The sequence below is a fragment of the Neoarius graeffei genome, chromosome 24 (genome assembly GCF_027579695.1).
Source record: "Neoarius graeffei isolate fNeoGra1 chromosome 24, fNeoGra1.pri, whole genome shotgun sequence".
In the NCBI taxonomy this organism is placed as follows: domain Eukaryota; kingdom Metazoa; phylum Chordata; class Actinopteri; order Siluriformes; family Ariidae; genus Neoarius; species Neoarius graeffei.
In genome coordinates this window covers 9,179,543-9,197,237 of record NC_083592.1, presented here as the reverse complement: position 1 = coordinate 9,197,237, position 17,695 = coordinate 9,179,543, and the positions used below count along the sequence as shown (strand labels likewise).

The window sequence follows — 17,695 nt, the reverse complement described above, 5'->3', positions numbered from 1 at the left end:
TTTTGGGTATTTGATATGGCGAAATAGGGCACAATGGAAAAATCAAGAACACGCCGGAAAGATAAGAGTAAAAGAACAGCGACTGTACCGGCTGAAGGTCATGCGGGTCTCTGCTGCACAAAACGACTGGCCGTAGATTCTATCAAAAGTTCGATCTAAATTGCCCATGGTTGCAAAATATTGGCCAAAAATGCGCAAACACTACGAAATATGAAAGTAAGATGAAAAAGAAACATTCTATTGCCTTATACTGCGAGACTAAAACAAAATAAAACTGTCAAAACTCCCCTTTTCAGTGATAACGTCCGAACAGATCACCCGCGTAACAGAAAGACCGCAAATGGAAGCACGATCAACTTCTAACTGCTGGAGTGGAAAATTCCATTCTACACGTGCAAATTGCTAATGTGTGTCCTTCCCCGCACACAAATAACACGCTACGGTAAAAAATAGACCACAATTCATTTTATAGCTCAGAAATTCATACAAGACCAGCTACCATCGTAACACATTCTGTAAGAAACATATTCTATACCTAACTTTCAGCTTTCGTTTTAAAAAACAAAATCGCAGATTTATAACTAAATGTTTATATGGCGTAGTGATTTTAAGTTACTACTTTTGGTGAGGTAGTGACCTTGACCCTGAGGCTTTCCGTTTAGATAAAAACACACGATCGTATTGGTTTTGGGTTTGCGGAAAATGGAGTTACGATGGTGATCAAATATTTTGCATGATGTTTTATTACGGTTATGATTACTCTGTGAGCGCACCAATCCTTAGGTGTATAAAGTTACAACTTAAAATACAATTAGTGATAACTGTAGACTTTTCAGTGGACTACAACCTTTTTAAGGGAATGCAATGTAGTCCACCATTTATCATGTCCCAGATCAAGCCGCCATTTTTCTGCAAATTTGCAGAATTTTTGACAAATTCTGAATAGAATATTCACATCAAAGATTTAGTTTTATCTGTATTATTTCTTTCATTTTATTTCAAATTAAAACCAACATCACCATTCAAAACCATATATTGACTGTGAGTATATTTAGTGGGGTTCCCCCACAGTACCCAGTTTCTGAGACAGACCCATATGCATCTTTTTGACCCTAAAAATGTAAACATAGTTACCTTTAGGTCCAAAGAGCATTAGTGTATAATCTACATTAGTGTACCATGGAGGACAGAAATGGACCCTAGTTGTAGCCCTAGTTCTGACAGTGTAAGTGCATGAGAGAGAGAGAGAGAGAGAGAGATTCAGTGGCACTTGGCCATAGTTTTTGTACGTTAAGTTTCTTTTATGACGCCCTTCAGGAGAGATTACAATAATGGCGCTCATTCTGAGGCATTTAGATCCTTGAAGATGTTTGACGATAAAATGTTACCATGTGAAATGCAGTGACGTTTGAAAAAGTCCCTGAGGAGAATGTCGTAGAAGTCAAAATCGAAAGTAAAACCTCAACTATAGATAATCAAAAGAAATGTTTATGACTTAAGTAGCATAACAGTAACACAATTAAAAAATAAATAAAAAAATAAAACCACGCCCCATTAACGCAAGTTGTCTTTTTTACTCTCCTGATACAAAAGTGTAAAATTTCTCTAAGCACCTCCATGCAAACATGTTACATTATGGCAAAGATCACAGATTATGCAGACAGCTGGAGAGAAGAAAAAAAAAAACCTGTGCATTTTGTCTCATCTAAAATAAGCCACGTCACTCAATAACATCCAGCAGCACATACTGTACATACAGGGATTCTGTAGAAACATTGGCTAGGACTGTAAAATTGGCTATGACTTTAAAAAATGTTTTAAAATTTAAAACATTGTCTCACATTGCATAGATCATCTTTCAAAAATACAATTACAAGAATTCACATTTTAAAAAAACTACAATCTCGCACAAATTTCCTAAACATTCTAACAAGCCAGAGTGAATTTGAGGAACTTGTTATAAAACGTGGGAGAAAAAAAAAAAAAAAAAGGTTTTCACACAAAGTTATGTCCATCACCGTGACCGTACGCTTAAGGGAAAAAAAAAAAAAAAAGTAGTCGTGAGGGAATTTCTCTTTCTTCACAAAGTATAAGGTTAGCGTAAAAGTTGTTTTCTCCTGGTGGATGGGGATCACATGAAATGATGGAGAAAAAAAAAAAAGTGAGATTATATACAAATAATATAAAATCACCTCATTTAACATGTGACAATTTAAAAATCCTTAGTGTAAGTGGAGCAAGGACACGTTCAAATACGCTTTTCCACTCCAGGAGGCTGCCTGCGTGCGGACAGCAGTCGGAACAAGGACACGGATTTTTGGCACATGTCGAGCTGCGTGTAATAAAAATTAATTTCAAATTTAAATAGCCGTTTTTTTCCCTTAAAAAAAAAAAAAAAAACTTCTTAAAAAGCATTCTGCCTTTAGATTATAGTACTATATACAACTTCATGAACAGTGCTAGTGTTTATTTTACAGGCAAGTGAAGCATCAGAGATCAGACTTAACCCTGGATCAGGTGACTGGGGTCACAGTACACACACATTAACGCTGTCAGTACTCTGGGTTAGTGACGATGTCAGACAGCAGAGACGATGATGAGGTCACGTGTTTTAACTGTAGCCATCGTTCCAGTCCATCACTTTGTCGTATTCCTGGATCTTCTGCTTGATGTGGGAGAGTTTGCTCTTCAGGTACTCGCATCGCTCCTTCTTCTCCAGGAAGGTGGGGTCCTGGAAGTGCACACATATGGAAAAATGAGTACTACTCACTAATAACTGACAGAAATCATGACAAAAAATATTTTGTAGGAAAAGTCGTCCAATTTCGGATTATCATCGACAACAACTGTGCGAGTTCCTGGTACTTGGCGCCAGTTTTCCAGAACAGATTGAAAGGAACATTTAATCCCAGCTAAAATCTAACCCAATTTCAGACTGAATATAAGGTGCTAATAAATCAGGCAGAGTTCATTGTGTGAATCATAACAAAACCCATTCGCTAAAGCTGGGAGATCTCAATAGTCTAAATATATTTTTGAATTATTCCTCAAAAGAGTACGCCAATTTCAAAAAAGTTGGGATGCTGTGTAAACTGTAAATAAAAACAATGATCATTTGCAAATCATGGAAATCCCACATTTCATTGAAAATACTACAAAGACAACATATCAAATGTTGAAACAAATATTATTGTTTTTTGTTTTTTTAAACATATGCTCATTTTGAATTTGATAATCAGCAACGTTTCAAAAAAAGTTGGGACGGAGCATGTTTACCACTGTGTTGCATCACCTCTACTTTTAACAACACTCTAAACGTTTGGGAACTGAGGAGTCCAATTGCTGTAGTTTTGAAAGAGAAATGTTGTCCCATTCTTGCCCGATATAAAATTTCAGTTGCTCAACAGTTCGGGGTCTCCTTTGTCGTATTTTGTGCTTCATAATGCACCAAATGTTTTAAATGGGAGACAGGTCTGGACTGCAGCAGGCCAGTTTAGCACCCAGACTCTTTTACTACAGATTAGAAGCCATGCAGTTCTAATATGTGCAGAAAGCAGTTTGGCATTGTCTTGCTGAAAGAAGGAAGGCCTTCCCTGAAAAAGATTTTGTCTGGATAGCAGCATATTGCTCTGAAACGTGTTTATATCATTCAGCATTAATGATGCCTTCCCAGATGTCCAAGCTGCTCATGTCATGTGCACTTACGCCCCCTCATACCATCACAGGTGCTGGCTTTTGAACTGTGCACTGATAACAAGCCGGATGGTCCCTCTCCTCTTTAGCCTGGAGGACGTGGTGTCCACAATTTCTGAAAAGAATTTCTACTTTTGATTCGTCAGACCTCAGGACGGTTTTCCACTTCGCCTCAGTCCATCATAAAAGAGCTCGGGCCCAGAGAAGGTCGCGGTGTTTCTGGATATTGTTTATATCTGGTTTTAACTTGCATTTGTAGATTGACAGAGCTCTACAGAGCCTGTCGCACCATCACAGGCACCCTGAAAGCTACTCCCTTGCCAGTACTGTATAAACTATCAGGTATTTGTCCACCTGGTATACACCGAGAAGCTCAAGTGAGAATGGAGCGTGACAAGCAACTGAACAACCCCAGACACCCACTACACAGACATCAGGAGGTCCCCCGACGGCTGAGATCATGTCACAGCTTCATGACGGTTCAAGGCCTAGGTGTAGTACCACCAAAAACCTTCAAGATAGAGAGGTGGAAGGAGAATGACTCAAACAACAACGAGTCGTTACCTCCCCCTAGCGAGACACTTCCGCCGGGAGCAGACCTACCGAGGAGGGACTGGGTCACGCTCAACAGAGCCAGATGCAAGGTAGCTAGGACCGGTGACAACGTGCTGAGATGGGGTAAGACCTCCAAACCATACAGCACCTTCTACATGACTGCGAACTTGGTCCGACCTGCTCAGACAGTGATCTCCGGGAGGTCAGTGAGACAGCCCGTCGCTGGATCCAGAGTTGGAGTGACAAGATATGATGTAGATGCAGTAACGAAGTGTTTTCACAGACGATGGTTTTCTTTTTTTTTTTAAGATATGTTTTGGGTTTTTTTCCACCTTTATTGGATAGGACAGTGTAGAGACAGGAAATGAGCGGGAGAGAGACGGGGAGGGATCGGGAAATGACCTCGGGTCGGAATCGAACCCAGGTCCCCGGATTTATGGTATGGCACCTTATCCACCTGAGCCACGACGCCCCCAGACGATGGTTTTCTGGAGTGTTCCTGAGCCCAGACAGTGATTTCCACTACAGACACGTGTCTGCTTGTAATGCAGTGTCTCCTGAGGGCCTGAAGATCACAGGCATCCAATGTCAGTTTTCAGCCTTGTCTCTTGCATACAGAGATTTCTCCAGATTCTCTGAATCTTTTAATGATATTATGGACCACAGATGATGTGATCCACAAGTTCTTTGCAGTTTTACACTGAGGAACATTATTCTTAAGTTGTTGCACTGTTTGCCCATGCAGTCTTTCACAGAGCAGTGAACCCCTCCCCGTCTTTACTTTTGAGAGACTCCGCCTCTCTGGGATGCTCTTTTTATACCCAATCATGTTACTGTCCTGTTGACATTTAACTGTTTTTTTTTTTAGCATTACACAACTTTTTCCATCTTTTGTTCTCCCTGTGCCAACTTTTTTAAAACATGTTGTTGCTGACCTCAAATTCAAAATGAGCATGTATTTTGAAAAATGCAATAAAATTTCTCAGTTTCAACATCTGATACACTACCGTTCAAAAGTTTGGGGTCACTTTGAAATGTCCTTATTTTTGAAAGAAAAGCACTGTTCTTTTCAATGAAGATCACTTTAAACTAATCAGAAATACACTCTATACATTGCTAATGTGGTAAATGACTATTCTAGCTGCAAATGTCTGGTTTTTGGTGCAATATCTCCATAGGTGTATAGAGGCCCATTTCCAGCAACTATCACTCCAGTGTTCTAATGGTACAATGTGTTTGCTCATTGCCTCAGAAGGCTAATGGATGATTAGAAAACCCTTGTACAATCATGCTAGCACAGCTGAAAACAGTTTAGCTCTTTAGAGAAGCTATAAAACTGACCTTCCTTTGAGCAGATTGAGTTTCTGGAGCATCACATTTGTGGGGTCGATTAAATGCTCAAAATGGCCAGAAAAATGTCTTGACTATATTTTCTATTCATTTTACAACTTATGGTGGTGAATAAAAGTGTGACTTTTCATGGAAAACACAAAATTGTCTGGGTGACCCCAAACTTTTGAACGGTAGTATATGTTGTCTTTGTACCTTTTCAGTGAAACACAGGGTTAACATGATTTTCAAATTATCACATTCTGTTTTTATTTATGCTATACACAGCATCCCAACTTTTTTTGGAATTGGGGTTGTAGTTTAACTGTAGCAGTTAAAAGTAGGAAGGCCGAAGCCACACTTACGTTCTTTTTCCTCTGGTACTCCTGCATGATTTGGTTGATCCGGTCTCGCTCCTGGAGGATTTTAAAGAAAAGGTTACTAAATAAAATCATACACACAGAGATATTAAGCTCAACCCAACTCGTGCTCAAGCTTAAAAAAAAAAATTAAGCTAAAAAGATCAAGGAAGCACTTGATGTTTATGAAAAACATCGGCTCAGATTTATAACAGCACTCGATGACCTGAGATCAGTTTGTTTGCTTTTGAGGTCATGAATGAACATCACATGTTCACAGCCTGTGGCAGATCTCAGATCAAATCAGGGGTCTCTTCCTGTCTTGACAACCACAACCCAGACAGATAGCTGCCACAGGAAAATAAAGTCACTGATCCCACCCTGAAGCTGATTATGTTTCACAGCTTATCAAGTTACCGAGAAACCGAGACTCCTTCCCCTTCCATAAAATGTTAAACATACACAAATTAGCCACTTTATTAGGAACATCCATATATCCACGATGCATCAAATCATGCAGATACAAATCAAGAGCTTCAGTTAATGTTCAAACATCACAACAGGAAAAATTGTGATCTCAAAGTGTGACTTTCTTTCACTGTGGCATGGGTGTCAGTTTGAGCCAGATGATGTATTGCCGGGTTTGAGTATTTCAGAAACTGCTGATCTGGGGTTTTCACACACGACAGTCTCTAGAGTTGACACAGAATGGTACGAAAAAAAAAAAATAAAATCGAGCGAGTGAGCGACAGTTCTGCGGGTAGAAACAAATGCCTTGTTGATAAGAGAGCTCAGAGATCAGAAAATGGACAGATTGGTTCGAGCTGCAAGGAAGGATATACTAGTAGTATCTCACTCTTACAGTCACTCTTTACAACCGTGGTGAGCAGAAAAGCACCTCAGCATGCAACACGTTGGGTTCCACTCCTGCAGCCAAGAACAGGGATCTTAGAATCAAGAACACGCTCCTATTAAAGTGGCCGGTGAGTGTATGTCTCCGTACAGAAAACATCACCATATTAAGAATAACAAAAAAAATCTGTTTATATGGAGCATCCTCTGTACAAGTTCCTCTGAATGAGCTGTTACTATAGAAACGATAACATATCAGAACAAGCGCATTAATATAAATCTGTGATGTGCAGCTGCACAACTCTCAAAGCTGCTGTTATAGAAAATTATTCCACACCTTCTGACCAATCAGAACCCAACATCAGGGGAGATCTAATCTAATCTAATCTAATCATAGCAAGACCGTAAGAGAAAAAGCGCATCGTAGACTTGAGCCAATGTTTCGATCCAGGATGCCACTAGTCAATCCAAGCACTAATCAGTCACCAGGATGTGTCTCAAGATCAGAGGGGGTTTTTTTCCCCTGGTTCACTCAACAACATTACCATTTGATTGGACGGCTGAGATGGCAGGCTCTTAATCAGACTGTCCATCTCGTCAAACTTCTTAGCCAGCACCTGAACCTCGGCGTGGAGCTCCTTGTACTCGGCATACTGATCGTTAAACACAGCTTTGTACTGGTCCTTTTCCTCATCGGTGCGAATGGTGGGGTACTTCCTGTAGGAAAAAAGTCACAACATGCATGGTGAAAGTAAATAAATAAATAAATAAAAATCTAATTCTTCATTTTTCACAAGTGCAGCACGTAGGAATCAGGGATGCATTGATGATCCTGGTATGAGGTATCAGGTTCGACACGCTCATTTCATATTCAGAGGATGCAATGAGAGAAGAAAAAAAAAAAAATGCATCCTTAATATTAAACACTAATTTCTTGCAGTGGGAAATCTTCATCTACCCATCCATCAATAACCAATCCATCACCATAACATCCATCTATTTACCCACTCACAACCAATACATTCATCAATAATGCAGCCATCAATCTATATAAAATAAAATTAATCTGTCTATATGTTATTTAGACTCTACAAATGAACTCACGCCACATAATCTGCAATGACCACTGGTTTAGGGATGTGTCCCGCTGGTATATGACCCCTCCGGTACTCCGGCTCCATCACAGCTGGTGGAACAGTTCGATCATCATCCACAATGTCAGGAGAAGCCATTGTTTGAGGTTTATAGACTGGTGCTGATACACTGGATCCGGGTCCAACCTGGGGATAAAGATTAGTACTGTACAGATTAGCTGTTTCAATTGTAAATGTGAATCCAGAAGACTAATAGGTCGTGAAACTATTTACCATGGTCAGCGGTAACGATGCGACAGTCTTCATCTAAACAGGAGATAAACAAATCAAAGAAATGTCAGAGGACTTCCTAAATTCAGCCATCTCCTGAATAGTGCTTGAGAAGCTCAGTTAACACAATCGGGTAAATTTCCCTATTTAACTAAAATACATTCTTCCATAAAGTAGTGGTTTTGTCCCTTATATTAAGCACGGTGAGCTGGATGTGGTTCCTAAATATCCTCTCTTTAAGCTAAGGTATTTCACACATGGCTTACCTCTTGCGCCAGGGCCTCCCGGCGTAGTCTTGCCTTTTCGTGCCTCCACAGTTTGAGACACACTCCAGCCCCCACCAGGTACAGCAGCATGGTGAGGAAAAGGAAAATGATGCCGGCCGTTTGTCCAGCTTCGGTGCGACAAAAGGCAGCATTGGGGCCGTTGTTGAAATACGGGGAATTGCAGAGCCCTCCACGTAACGTATCATTCACATATACTATAGCTGCTGACAAATACAACACGGCCAGTGCTACGTTTATGATGCACTCCGTCACTGGCCACCAGCTGGAGTCCAGCAAGATGGTGCGGTAGTACATGGTCATCCCCAGCACGAGCACGATGACTGTGACAATCCAGGCCAATCCGGCCACCACCAGGACGAACGGGGTCTTGGGTCCTCTGTAGTTGCTGCCGTAGTTGCCGCCGTAGTTGCCGTACATCCCCCCCATGGCCCCTCCGTAACTCCCTCCAAAGCCAGTCTCAGCGTAGCCAAACATGTTAAACCACTCGTTATCTTTGTGCACGTAGGCACAGACACATGCAAAGACAGCAGCACCTAAGAGGAGCTCGGCACAGCCAAGGATGCGCAACAAGCCCGCCCATGACTTCATAAAGGCGTAGCGCATGTGGTACTCCTCCACCTTCTCGCTGTACGTCATGGCCGTGCGTACCGATACAGACACCGACTCGACTGGCTCACCAAGCAGCGCTGCCTGTTCCTTACGTGAGGCGTAGCTACCTCCGGAGCCTCCATATGGATCACTGAAGGAGCTGAGGGCGTTGGGTGAAGATGACCGAGATTGCGGAGGCGAACATGGCACCCCTTTGGTAGTGCTGTTCATGATTTCCGATGGAGGTGGCGGAAATGACTGGGTTTTGCTGCTCCGGAAGCTTCCACCACGGAAGAAGTTCTTCACAGAGTCAGGGATGAAACGGCGCACTGGTTTGATGTCCATGGCTTCATCCGGTTGGTCCTCAGTATCACTCGGGTAAAAGTCTGGACCCACTGGTGGGTCGAACGGAAGAGGAGGAGGTGGTAAGGGGTCGGTACTGACAGCTGGCATCACACCAGCAACAGGGTACGGGAGGTCCTGTTCCCGAGATAGTGACCCAGAAGGCACTTGGTCATAGTGTGGGACATCTCGGATATGATCAAAACGCTCCGCTGACCTGTACGCTGATGACATGAGTATTGTTTTGTTTTTCTTCTTAGGTCTCTAAAGGAAGAAGGAAAAGGGTTTAGGAGTCCAGATAGAACCCAAAGCCTACAGAACTGGCTTTCAGCTGAGGTAATGTCGATTAAAATGGAAAGAATAGCTGGCACAGGTGTAAAGTAACTGGGTTTTGGTGTAACACCGACTGAGTCACGACATTAATGCAAGTGAGAAAGCACCGGGAGGGAGCAAAAACCGTGAGAGACAAGACTCCAGATGATAATATTGATCTCTGCATGTCATCAGTCTCCTCACTACTTACATTTTTACAGAGCCCGCATGTCAGCACCTGCGTTTATTCAAAGAAACAAACAAACAAACAACAACAAAACTCTTACCTGTACAGCTAAACACACCCGCTTTCTGCTACCTGTTCTTCAGGTGAACGGTCGCGTCACGTGACCCATCCTTCCGAAACTGATGATGTCATTGGCTGTATTCAAAACCGGCTACAAAGTACAAACGCCGCCATTTTGCGAAAGAGCAGCAAACAGATGAGGGTTTTAGACACAACATGTCGCTGTGCTAGACGGCCAGAACTAAAATAAACAGCCAGGAAAGATAGTACAACACCGAATGTCACTGTTTATTCCATATAAACTGATTATTTCAGGAACAGTAAGCGGTTTGGGACGCGGCCCTTCGAGCATGAGCTTCCAGTCAGGGAATAAAATCACAAACTGAACATTATGAACATGTCTACAGTAATATTTTGTCTATTTATTAGAACCTTTGAGCTTTTTTTTTTTTTAAATTAAACTCCAGGCTATCATTGAAAGGAGACTAAACCCTTTTTTTAAATAAAAGTTTTGATTAAACCTATTAATTGGATTGTAATTTCCAGTCAGTTAAATCATCAAGGACCCTCTGGTTCTGTATCACAAGAACCACTGTTTAATTCAATAAAACTCAAACACTGTAGGATAGAGAAACATCCATCCATTATCTGTAGCCGCTTATCCTGTCCTACAGGCGAGCTGGATCCTATCCCAGCTCACTATGTCCGAGAGGTGGGGTACACCCTGGACAATTAAGTCGCCAGGTCATCGCAGAGCCGACACATAGACAAACAACCATTCGCACTCTCATTCACACCTACGGTCAATTTAGAGCAACCAATTAGCCGAACCTGCATGTCTTTGGACTGTAGGGGAAACCGGAGCACCCGGAGGAAACCCACGCGGACACGGGGAGAACATGCAAACTCCACACAGAAAGGCCCTCGCCGGCCGCTGGGCTCAAACCTGGACCTTCTTGCTGTGAGGCGACAGTGCTAACCACTAGATAGAGAAACCTATTTTAATTTTTAATTCTACAGTGGTGTAGTGGTTAGCGCTGTCGCCTCACAGCAAGAAGGTCCGGGTTCGAGCCCTGTGGCCGGCGAGGGCGTTTCTGTGCGGAGTTTGCGTGTTCTCCGCATGTCCGCGTGGGTTTGCTCCGGTTTCCCCCACAGTCCAAAGACATGCAGGTTAGGTTAACTGGTGACTCTAAATTGACCGTAGGTGTGAATGTGAGTGTGAATGGTTGTCTGTGTCTATGTGTCAGCCCTGTGATGACCTGGCGACTTGTCCAGGGTGTACCCCGCCTTTCGCCCGTAGTCAGCTGGGATAGACTCCAGCTTGCCTGCGACCCTGGATAAAGCGGCTAGAGATAATGAGATGAGATGAAACTGCACATCATTTTTAGAAACAATTCAACGGTTGAGACCTGGTCATGGTGAAGGGGTTCTGTACATCACTGGGAGCTTAACGGTTCTGGTTGGACCACTCTTGGATGGCAGATCCAATTTGGATTATGGATACAGGAAGCCATCCCTGGTGTAGTCTGGTGGTATTTGGAGGCTACTTTGCAAAATTTGCCAAGTCTTGTTTTTGGTAATAATACACAAGTTCAGATATAAATTAATAAATCTGGACTTGTTGTAATGTTTGTAGGCTGCTGTTTCATAGTTAATTATGCAGGGGAACTTTGCGCATGGGCGACACGGTGGTGTAGTGGTTAGCGCTGTCACCTCACAGCAAGAAGGTCCTGGGTTCGAGCCCAGCAGCTGGCGAGGGCCTTTCTGTGTGGCGTTTGCATGTTCTCCCCATGTCTACGTGGGTTTCCTCTGGTTTCCTCCACAGTCCAAAGACATGCAGGTTCGGCTAATTGGTTGCTCTAAATTGACCGTAGGTGTGAATGGTTGTTTGTCTGTGTGTCAGTCCTGTGATGACCTAGTGACTTGTCCAGGGTGTACCCTGCCTCTCGCCCATAGTCAGCTGGGATGGGCTCCAGCTTGCCTGTGACCCTGTAGGACAGGATAAGTGGCTACAGATAATGGATGGATGGAACTTTCTGCATAAAAAGAGTCCTGAAACCACATATACGAAATTGGCATAAAAGTATTACATCATTAACATGCAATTATTATATCCATAATAGGTGTTATTTGTAGCACACAACCTTTTTACTCAGGTCAAAAGCATGGGTCATACATTAGATACCCATTTAACCCTAAAAGGACCTAAACTACTGAGTGGGAGCAGTTCGAACCTCAGAGGTGGTGTGGTGTGCTGCTCAGTCTATTCAACCGACATAACTTTTTGCTTTTAGGAGTTTGTTACTCTATAGATTCTGTATCTAAAAGTACGTTTCTTTCAAGATTGATGAAAAAAAGTGTTTAACAAGGTGACTGATTTTCTGTTGGGGTCCCATAACTCTGTGAGATTTGTTGCAAAAATATTTCAGCAAGTTGGTCGCTTCTTTGTGTCTATCTTTGTCTATCTGTATGTTTGCATGCTTGTCTCGGATGTCTGCCATAATTAAGGATATAACTCTTTCTTACAAATTGTAGATAACCTGTTAGTTATAGAGTTACTGAAATGTCTGATGTTTATCTGTCCATGCACTCTCCATACAGGACAACAGACAGTCCAGCAGATACAGAGGAAACTGACACTGTCTAGTTGTGAAAGTGACATTGTTTACTTCTAAAAATAGCCCAGTGGCTGTTCTGGTCATAATATGTGTTACCAATAACTGCGTTTATTGTCATGTTTTGTGTTTGAATCCTTAGGTAAAGTGTTACTTCTTGATGCAAAGAAAGAAAGCACAACTTTATTCATCACACACTTGTGAAATTCCTCTCTGCATTTAACCCATCTGAAGCAGTGAACACATATATGCACACACACACACGTGAGCAATGAGCACACAGACATACCCAAAGCAGTGGGCAGCCATGCTAACAGCGCCCGGGGAGCAGTTAGGAGTTAGGTGCCTCGCTCAAGGGCACCTCAGCCCAAGGCCGTCCCATATTAATCTAACCACATGTCTTTGAACTGTGGGGGAAACCCACGCAGACACAGGAAGAACATGCAAACTCCGCACAGAAAGGCCCCTGCCGGTTGCTGCGCTTGAACCCAGAACCTTCTTGCTGTGAGGCGACCGTGCTAACCACTTACACCACTGTGCCGCCCGATGTAGTTTGGAAATTAAAACAAACAAACAAAACAAAACAGAAATTGCTAGCAGCTTAGTAATAAATGTATCACAGATATTTCTGAAATGAGAGATTGTGAGCTGAGTTCTGGAATGTAGATAAGCTATAAATATTCTCAAGTTCTGTAGCAATAGTGTAAAATATCTCATCTCATTATCTCCAGCCGCTTTATCCTGTTCTAGGGTCGCAGGCAAGCTGGAGCCTATCCCAGCTGACTACGGGCGAAAGGCGGGGTACACCCTGGACAAGTCGCCAGGTCATCACAGGGCTGACACATAGACACAGACAACCATTCACACTCACATTCACACCTACGGTCAATTTAGAGCCACCAGTTAACCTAACCTGCATGTCTTTGGACTGTGGGGGAAACCGGAGCACCCGGAGGAAACCCACGCGGACACGGGGAGAACATGCAAACTCCGCACAGAAAGGCCCTCGCCGGCCACGGGGCTCGAACCCGGACCTTCTTGCTGTGAGGCGACAGCGCTAACCACTACACCACCAGTGTAAAATATTTCTGACTTTATGTTCTCTATGTACTTAAATGTCTCATTTTAAACTTAACTTGATAATATCATATAAATATATGATTTCTATTCACATAAAGTTAGTAAACGGATAATTTAAAAAAAAATACAGATGTTATAATGGACTTAAGTGATACGGATATAGGTTGTTGGGTTTTTTTTTACATGCGATATTTAGCGTTTCCTTGTTTTGGTGAAAATGGTGATTGCTGACATTACAAGAAGTAAGAATAATTTGTTTGGGATGTAAATAAAGGTTTAATACTGAGAAACCAGACTTGGCAAATTTTGCAAAGTAGGTTACATATGCTCCCTGACAAGAGTCAGGCCTGGGGGTCGGTCCGCAAGCGGGCATCTGGTAACCAGATCACCCATGTAAACCAAGCTGTGCTCTGCTAATACACCAACTTGGAGCCATTTTGTCAGTACGCCAATAAGGCAGCAGGGATGAAACTGGTTTAGAGAGCACTTGGGTTTTTATTCACTACTTCACAATGGATGTAATGTTCATCATGTGTCATATTGACAGGAAACAATATTTGAAATGCACATCACTGAATACAGTAAAGATACAAAACACCACCTCTCACACCTGGAGGTGTGTGTTACAAGCAGGAGTGGGTCACCAGATACAAGAGGTTAGGTAACAGAGTGAATCCACCTACCTATTAATTTTTGTAAAAAGCTGTCGGGGTCGGTTGATATCTCAACACTTTTTGTAACCTGTAAAAATAAAGTATAGGTATAGCGAACACAAAAATATTCATTTTGTCCTTTATGAGGTTCGCTTTCTCTAGTGAACATATCATATATCGTTCCGCTTTCAGTAAATAATTTAACACAACAGTCAAACAACACATCCACAAAGCATCTAGAAAACGTAGCCAATTCATGACTGATCGGCTCAAAACAAAACAAGCAAACAAACAACAAAACAGCTACGACTGTTACAGCATTTCAATTCAAAATGCAAAGGAAGAATTATACTGTAGAGTGCAAAAGTTTGTACACCTAGTAATTGATCTTGAAACATTCCGCTGTTAGTTTTTGTAACTAGTACTTCAATTTCACAACCAACACAAAGGCTGAAATTGGGGGGGAATCAAGATCTGAATTGAAAAAAAAAGTCTGTATTTGAATGTCATAAATGTAATCAGCATTCATGTATATCCTCAGAATAGTGTTTGGATCCTGTTAATTGTAATATCGCAGGATACACACTTTGTATTTTTTCTTGGAATTGATTTATTTTGTCGATAAATTTGTAAAACTGCGTACACACAATCTAGAACCCTATTAGGTTCTCCAGCATGTCTTTCAAGAAGGGAGGCCTTGACATTTCTATAGAGAACCATACACAGTGTTCCTCTAAGACCAGAACCCTTATTTATACGTCGCAAACTCATTTATTTCCCAAACAGAATGGTTTGTCTCAGCTTTTAGTTTCAGTGTTTTTCTTCCTCCTTTTCCATGACGTCTTTTGTAATCTTTTGGAATAATTCTGTATTAGTTACGTGAAGGTGCACGTGTGTTCCATCTGTATGTATAAATGTTTATGCGTCAGTTATTGTCCTTCATCCACTGCTCGATCCACTGCGAGATCTGCTCCAGGTTCCTCTCCAGGTCATCAGGGTCGTTGCTAGGCAGCTGATGCACGATCTCCTCTTTATATGCCTCCATGGCCTCCTCGTAGATAGTCTGGAAGATCTCGCACTGAACGTTGTCCTGAAGCTTCTTGCCTGTGTAGCCCCTACAGAAGAGAGCCAGCAGAATAACAACACTATTTTTGTATGACTGATGTATCAGTGTGAGCAAATCTGGAATTTTAAAAAACAAATTTATGCAAAATGATACAAACTCTGATACAGATGCATTCCTAAAGGCTTTGATAAAATACTGAAGCCTAAACGTGACCTGGAATCTAGGCCAGGATGAACATCTTAGCATTTTGTATATTACCAGACACAGTCCATTCCTTTAAGGACAGTAGACCACAGTGCTGTTGTATGCTCAAAAGGCGTTCATTCATTACCTATAACAGCAGCATCTCTGAAAGTAGCGCAGCTGCAAATCACAGGTTTATATTAATGCTTTCGTTCTAATATGTTATTTTTTCTAGAGTTACAGCTCATTCACAATGACGCTCCGTGTCAACAGATCAAAGACCTGTGTAATTGCTGAAAATAGGAGATATGTGTTTATGGAAGGAGGCTTTAGCTGTATCTAACTTTTCTGACATGAGAAAGTCTTCACTAATGCTCAGACTCTCTAAAGCACTGTTCTTGGTTGCCTTGGTGACATCACAGTATCTCTGACCTGCTCTCAAGTCGGTTATAGAGGTTGGTGTTATCCGTACGAAGGACAAATACGATGTGAAACCAGCGCTCTGGGAAGAAGTCACAGCCATGGTAGTCTACAATCACACCTCCATCTGTCATCTTGTCCTCCAGTTCATCCACAACCTGGTGGGAAAAAAAAGGCCAGAGTTAAAGGAAACAAAAGCAACCTAAAGCTCTGCGTTTCACTAATAACGATTGCTTCTTATTGCTTTTCCACTGTGTGTGTGTGTGTGTGTGTGTGTGTGTGCTCACCCTGTCTTCATCCAGAATGGGGCACTGGTATTCGTCATCAAAGCCATCGAACAGCTGACCTGAGATTGCAAAAAAAAAGCAAAATAATCATCACCATGCACGTTCTTCATCCTCATCACCTCAGTTAATCATTTATATTTGGATATTAATACAAAGCTGCACTTCACCTTCCTTTGCTAGCTCTCCAATGTTGATGTACGTCAGCCCGGTTTTCTGAGCCAGTTCCTTCCCAAGTGTCGTCTTCCCGACACCCGGGGTTCCTGAAAACATGCATTATAAATTTCAAGTCTGTAGGAATATAAAGCTCTAAATCTAACATGAATAACACTGTAAAGCTGTGTTTGATGCATGTGACATAATTTATAATAATAATAATAATAATAATAAAGCCTTCTGTGTTGTGCAGTTTAGGAAAAAGGGTGGTGTGTAATGAAGCAGAGATACTCTACCATGCACAAACCGAATACGTTCTTAAAGCATATCTGGGTGTGTTTTATTCCACTTACACTACAGCAAATTGCCAAGGATTTCTATTAATTAATGTATTTATTAAAGAACAAGTCACACCTTAAATCATATGACCATTTTTAATTTCCATACTCTAACAAGGGCTTTATTAAAGATTCATTGGGATAATTAATTATTTATCCTCTAATTTAAAACTCATAAACAGTGATAGTCTCAGTTGTAAGACGTCTATGTAGTATCACAAGTGTCTAACTAAAGTGATCAGGGTCTAGGCCTGATCCACATGTATTGAGTTCCAATCAAATAAAGTGACACATTTATTTAAAACTAATCCATTCTTAGATTTTCTACTTTTAAATTATTTTAAAGTCAGCTGAGTCTTTGACTAATACGTCTACATGAAGTAATGCATCTATATGATCTCTACAAGCCACTAAACTTCTAACTATTTACATAGAAATTAAAATACAGGTAGTTTATCTGGCACCTCACCTGTGAGGAGAATGTTTGGTTTCTTCATGATCTTCATCGCAGGATTCTACTTTAGCAAACTTAAGGTTCCGTAAATGTCCAAAATAAACAGAGTGTTAAAAACAATTATCATAAAGTGCATTCATGAGAACTTGTGTATCAATAATAATAATAATAAAAGCAATAACACATTTCAGGTTTTAAAGGTATCACATTGGTTCTGGATCAAAACAGAAACGTGCGCCTCAACGTGCAAGCGTTGTTGGGTTGATGACGTCATTAACACGCGACCGATTCAGAGCTCAACGTGTTACTTTTTATTCTTTGCTCTAGTTAAATAATTGTTTCCTTTTTTTAATTATTACATATTGACAACCAAAACACGCAAATAAAATATAAGTAATGGAAGACTGTCTGATTAAAAAAAAAATAAATAAACGCTACATTTGAAAAAAAAAAAATATTTCGGATAGCCAATCATCGCTTAGGAGGCTAGGTCGTGTTAGCCAATCCCAGCGTAGGAG

The 17,695-nt window shown here is 41.4% G+C and overlaps 2 protein-coding genes across 4 annotated transcripts; both read right to left on the bottom strand.

Annotated features, from left to right (window-relative positions):
- Nucleotides 1-1,554: 1,554 nt before the first annotated feature.
- On the bottom strand, nt 1,555-10,064 carry marveld2b (MARVEL domain containing 2b). The gene is made up of 7 exons (XM_060908039.1): nt 9,969-10,064; nt 8,419-9,633; nt 8,156-8,188; nt 7,893-8,068; nt 7,334-7,505; nt 5,943-5,993; nt 1,555-2,731 (listed from the first exon to the last, which is right to left on the bottom strand). The coding sequence occupies exons 2-7, from the start codon at nt 9,601-9,603 to the stop codon at nt 2,612-2,614; spliced, it is 1,737 nt and encodes a 578-aa protein (XP_060764022.1). The 5' UTR covers nt 9,604-9,633; nt 9,969-10,064; the 3' UTR covers nt 1,555-2,611.
- Nucleotides 10,065-14,098: 4,034 nt separating this feature from the next.
- Nucleotides 14,099-17,511, bottom strand: ak6 (adenylate kinase 6). 3 transcript variants are annotated; one of them, XM_060907594.1, is made up of 6 exons: nt 17,385-17,511; nt 17,193-17,260; nt 16,400-16,492; nt 16,233-16,291; nt 15,958-16,103; nt 14,099-15,391 (listed from the first exon to the last, which is right to left on the bottom strand). In XM_060907594.1, exons 2-6 carry the CDS (start codon nt 17,227-17,229, stop codon nt 15,202-15,204), a joined length of 525 nt encoding a protein of 174 aa, XP_060763577.1. In that variant the 5' UTR covers nt 17,230-17,260; nt 17,385-17,511; the 3' UTR covers nt 14,099-15,201. The 3 variants fall into 3 exon arrangements, with proteins under 3 accessions (XP_060763577.1, XP_060763578.1, XP_060763576.1); XM_060907595.1 differs by lacking the exon at nt 17,385-17,511 and adding an exon at nt 17,362-17,380; XM_060907593.1 differs by having other exon boundaries at nt 17,193-17,510.
- Between the last annotated feature and the right edge of the window lie 184 nt (nt 17,512-17,695).